Source organism: Orycteropus afer, unplaced genomic scaffold (assembly GCF_000298275.1).
Source record: "Orycteropus afer afer isolate SDZICR_OR568_19922 unplaced genomic scaffold, OryAfe1.0 scaffold00297, whole genome shotgun sequence".
Lineage (NCBI taxonomy): Eukaryota > Metazoa > Chordata > Mammalia > Tubulidentata > Orycteropodidae > Orycteropus > Orycteropus afer.
Window position 1 is genome coordinate 3,649,610 of NW_006921884.1, and position 5,652 is coordinate 3,655,261.

A 5,652-nucleotide genomic window follows, 5' to 3' on the forward strand; every position below is an offset into this window, starting at 1 on the left:
CAAACTCACTGCCATTGTTTCGATTCCAACTCATAGCAACCCTTTTTGGGTTTCCAAGGTGGTAAATCTTTAAGGAAGTAGCTTGCCCAGTCTTCCTTCTGTGGAATGGCTGGTGGATTTGAACTGCCACTCTTCTGGTTAGCAGTGAAATGCCTTAGGCACTACGCCACCAGAGCTCCTTACTATTCCATAAGTATCTTTAAAATAATCTCCTATCTGTTCAAACTAACTTGACTGGGTCTCTGCTGCTTACAACTGAATAAACTTTACCCAAATGACTATGTTTTCTGGTCTGCTATTATTTTTTAATTATTCACATGTTTCTTTCAAGCCCCTCAATGTTTTAAGCTACAAGAGAATGGTAACATGCTTTAATAGTTAATGAAATTCTACAACCACAGCCTGTTATTGCTCAATGCCACTGAACTGATTCTGGCTCAAAGCAATCCCATGTGACAGAGAATTGCCCTATAAAGTTTTCTAAGCAGATTGCCAGGTCTTTCTCCCATAGATCCTCTGGGTGGGTTTGAACCACCAACCTTTAAACTAAAGAGCAAGTGCTTAACTGTAGCTCTATCAGGGCTCCTTCTCCTCAGGCCTGTTGTTGTTGTTGTTGTTATTTGCCATTGAGTTGGACCCAATTCATAGCAACCCCTCCTTGTGTTTCTGAGGCAGTATCACTACGGAAGTAGATTGCCCAGTCTTCCTTCCCAGGAGTGGCTGGTGGATTTGAACCACCAGCCTTCTGGTTAGCAGTCAAGTGCCAGGCCTAGTACCATACAAACAATTGGTACAGAAAACATAAGAGGCACAGAGAAGGATTCTGTAAAGGATGCTATGGGGTGCCACGCAGACCCCTCTTGGAACTGAAGCACTCAATCCCTTAGTAGGTAGGAGTATTGGCTGCTGACAGCTCACAGCTAAATTCCACTACCAGCAAAGCCACCCCACCCAAGGTAACGCCTATGGACTATGAACAGGTCCAAGGGCCTGTCTTCTTGCAACAATTCAGGATATCTCTGAAGGGCCACCCGAGCTCCAGGGCAACCTGTGGTATTGGCTGAGGCCTCTGTTACAAATGTACTGCAGTTCAAGTTCTCCTGCCTAACCCTGCTTTCCCATCTTTCTCTCAAAGGTGCTGGTCCTGAGACCACTGACCATTCCCCAATAAACTTCCTGTACACATACCTCTGCCTTAGGGTCTATTTCTCAGGAAACCTGGCTTGCAATATACTCCTTGGCTAACACTATAACCAAGTTGAAAACAAAGAAATTTGGTAAAAATAGGCAAATACTAGGTTTCTTTCCTCTTTTCCATCTCTTGCTCTGGAAGAATCCTGAGCATCTTTGGTCTTCCTGTTACAGACAGGGCCCTGGTCCTTCCAGCACCTTCTTACTCTTGTCCTAGGCAGGAGGTGCCATTGCCCATCCCCCAATCCACAGGCAGACACTCAGACATCCTGCTCTTCCAAGACAGCAGGGGGCACCTCAGGCCCTTGCACCTCCCTCTGTAGCAGGCAGCACTTCTGAAGTCTAGTCCCTCAGTATCTGGCGAAGGAGTGAAGGCTGAAGAAGAGAAGGGGGTGAAGCATAGGAATTCATCTAGGAGAATCCAGTCCTGCACCCTTCTCCTGCAGGTCCTAACTCCTCCCTAAAGCCTGAATCCAGGAAGCAGGATCTAGAAGACAGAGATATGGGCCCTGCTGTGCATGCCTTCCTCCTGTTCCTTCTGCTGGGGATTTCAGGTAGCCCATGGGGTAAGGTGGGGAGAGGCAGAGATTTCTGGCTTAACAAGGCATCATGTATAAATAAGATGTGGTAGGGAGCTCTGGTGGTGTAGTGCCTAAGGCATTTGACTGCCAACCAGAAAGCTGGAGGTTCAAACCCACCAGTCACTCCTCGGAAGGAAGGTTGGGCAATCTACTTCCATAGTGATACTGCCTTGGTTTCAAGGAGGGGTCCGACTCAACGGCACATAACAACAACAACAACAACTTATATGAAAGGGAGCTTTGGTGGCATAGTGACTGCTAACCAGAAGGCTGATGGTTCAAACCCACCAGCCACTCCTTGGAAGGAAGATTGGGCAATGTACTTCTGTCATGATATTGCCTTGGAAACCCAAGGAGGGGTCACTATGAATCAGAACCTACTCGACAGCAGTAAGTTTGTTTTTTTGGTTTGACTTATATGAAATACCCAAACCAAACACATGCTTAGAGACCAGAGTTCACTAGTAGTTACTAGGATATATAGAAGGAGGAAATGGGGGTGGGGTGGGGTATTGCTTAAGGGGTACAGAGTTTTTGTTAAAAGTGATGGAAGAATTTGGAAATGGATACTGGTAAGCGTTGCACAACATAGTGAATGTAATTAATGTTACTGAATTTTACACATAAAAATGTTTGAAATGTTTTGTTACATATATTTCACCACAGTGAAAGTTAAAAAAAAAAAAGCATTATGTAGAATAACATGACAATTCACTGCTGGGGTTATTACTTATGAATATAAAAACAAAAAAACAAATTCACTGTTGTGGAGTCGATTTGACTCATAGCGACCCCTCCTTGGGTTTCCGAGGCAGTATCTCTACAGAAGTAGATTGCCCAATCTTCCATTCGAGGAGTGGCTGGTGGGTTTGAACCGCCAGCCTTCTGGTTAGCAGGCAAGTGTCTTAGCCACTATGCTACCAGAGCTCCTAAAACATGTTAGGAAGTGATAAATACTATGAAAAGAAAGGAACATCTAGAGTACAGAGGCAGGGGACATGTTGTAATTTTAAATAGAATAGTTAAGGAAGCCCTCACTAAAGTCACTTGAGTAAAGACTTGAGGAGATGAGTGAGTTAGCTAAGAGGATTTAGGGAAAGAGCATTCCAGGAAGAGAGAGCCGAAAGTGCAAGCTCAATTCAACGCTTTCAGACATAAGCGTGGTCATTACTTTTCTTGCCAACAGTGATTTAAAAGCAGAATAGATTGAGAGTAACAAAAACACTAACAACTAGCAAAGAGATAGAATATACAAATATTGCGAAATGTCAATTCAGCTAAAGAAAAAGCACAAAGGTAAACAGCTTATGGACCTCAAAAGCATCTGAGGGCATCATAAACAATTTAACATACCCAGTACTCCTGATAATGACCAAGTTAATAATTAAACCACGTTCCATGCATGTTGCTAAAGAAGTGGGTAAGTATGTAATTATCAAGATTCCCACTATTAGGTTGACATTTGTAAAAATTTAGCCTTTGGCACCAATCTGAGGAATTTAAACACATGGAAAGCCTCACTGTTCAATGAATGTAGATATAGTATGTTATTGTGTATTAACCACCCTGCATGTCTTTCTTAGGGTCTTGCCCAAAGCACTCTTCTCTCAAAGAGGAAAATCTGCAATCTGGTGAGTGGTCTCAACTTGGGCCCAGGACTTCTGAGTTTAAATTAGAATAGGATGTGGTATGGAGGCTAGAACTCAGGTTCTGGGAATGGATAGGAGTTTGGGGATGATGGGAAGATGGGAGGTCCCAGGGTAGCACAAACAGTTTGCACCTGACTACCAACAACCTGATTTCTGTGCTACCAGCAGTAGCACAGAAGAAAGGACTGGCTATCTGCTTCCATAAAGATTATAGACACAAAAACCCTATGGAGCAGTTCTACTCTGTATAGTAACACATAAAGTTGCCAGGAGTTGGAATGTATTAGACAGCAATAAGTTTTTATTTTGGAAAGATAAGACTAGAGGAAAAGAACTCCCAGATCTCCACATTTCCCTTTCTCCTCTTTGTCTAGTATGTGGGCGACCTACGTACACAAGCCGCATTGTGGGTGGCCAGGATGCTGCTAAGGGATACTGGCCTTGGCAGGTCAGCCTACGTTTGGGCCAGTCCCACATCTGTGGAGGTTCCCTCATCAATGAGTGGTGGATACTGACAGCAGCACACTGCGTATCAACGTGAGTTCTAGCTATTGTCTAGCATGTAGACAGGTTCTCAGTAAATACCCAAATCACTTCATGGGCAAACCAACAGACAAATGAAAGTGGTAAGTTAGACAGGGCAAAAAGAAATCCTAGGTCACGTTCAGCTCTAGAACTAGGAGCTACCAGGGTATCATGTTGTTGTTGTCATTATGTGCCCTCGAGTCACACCCAACTCATAGCAACCCCTCCTTGGGTTTCGGAGGTGGTATCACTACAGAAGTAGATTGCCCAACCTTCCTTCCGAGCCAGAGTAGCATAGTGGTAGAAAAAGAAATAATGGAGAAGCACTTTGTTAGATGCTTTTCTTTTTCTTTTTGCCAAATCACCTCCAAAATTCAGTTAGAGAATTTTTTCTAAGCTTTGCTGGGTCACAAATACTCTCTGGGCTTTCTCTCAGAGCCGTTGCTGCCATGTCACTAGTAGCCCTTCAGAGAGGCCCCACACGGCAAAGAATTAATAATGTCTCCAGATAACAGCCAGTGAAGACCTGAGGCCTATCAAGAGTCACAGTCTCGATGCAGATCATCTCCAGTCAAACCTTGAGATGATACTGCAGCTCATACCTTGATTACAGCCTCATGAAAGACTCTGAGTCAGAGGCACCTAGCAAAGTCACACGTGATTCCTGACTGACAGAAACTGTGAGATAAATGTTTGTTGTTTTGAGCCATTAGGCTTCAGGGTAATTTGTTAGCAACAATAGATAACTAACACATGCAGAAATCAAAGTGACAGAACTTTTCAACAACACTGAAATCTCAAAGAAAATGGAGTAGTGACTTCAAGATGCTGATGGAAAATAAATTCCAACCTAGAATTCGACCCATACACAAACTATCAACCAAATGTGAGTGAGAATTAAAACATTTTCAAATATGCAAAGCAGCAAAAATGCTACCTCTCATGCATATTTTCTCAGGAAGCCATATGATAATATACTTCACCAAAATTAATAGGAAAACCTAGGGCTCAGGAAAAGGGTGTACAACACAGAAGGGAATCTCAAAGAAAATCATAAAGGGAAGTACCAAGATGATAACTGGGCAGCAGTCCAGACTGGGGCTACAGGATAGGAGGACTCCAAAAAAGATAGTATTGACCATACTGAAAGAAAATTTACACTTCTAATGGAGAGTTTAAGGAATAAATGATGAATTGATGATGGATATATAGAATACTAGGAGCTCTGGTAGCATAGTGCCTAAGGCACTTGACTGCTAACCAGAAGGCTGGCAGTTCAAACTCACCAGTCACTCCTCAGAAGGAAGGTTGGGCAATCTACTTCTGTAATGATACTGCCTCGGAAACACAAGGAGGGGAACCTATGAGTCAGGTAGGTCTGACTCAGTGGCACATAACAACAACAAATATAGAATACTAAAGGCCCAAGGGTGGCACAAATGGTTTGCACTCCACTACTAACCTGTTGTTGTTGTTGTTAAGTGCCGTCGAGTTGTTTCCAACTCATAGCGACCCCATGCACAGCAGAATGAAACAGTGCCCGATCCCGCGCCAGCCCCACAATCCCTGCTATACTTGAGCCCATCATCGCAGCCACCGTATCAATCCATCTCTTTGAAGGCCTCCCCCTCTTTCGTCGACCCTCCACCCTACCAAGCATGACATCCTTCTCCAGGGAATGGTCCCTTCTTACAACATGACCAAAA

At 43.7% G+C, this 5,652-nt stretch overlaps 1 protein-coding gene across 1 annotated transcript in view; it reads left to right on the forward strand.

Moving 5' to 3' along the window:
* Positions 1–1,693: 1,693 nt before the first annotated feature.
* PRSS48 (serine protease 48) overlaps positions 1,694–5,652 on the forward strand; it is a 15,551-nt gene continuing 11,592 nt past the window's right edge. The window contains exons 1-2 of the mRNA XM_007951551.2: positions 1,694–1,745; positions 3,796–3,958. Of these exons, the coding sequence (XP_007949742.2) occupies positions 1,694–1,745; positions 3,796–3,958 (215 nt within the window). The remainder of the gene's footprint in view (positions 1,746–3,795; positions 3,959–5,652) is intronic.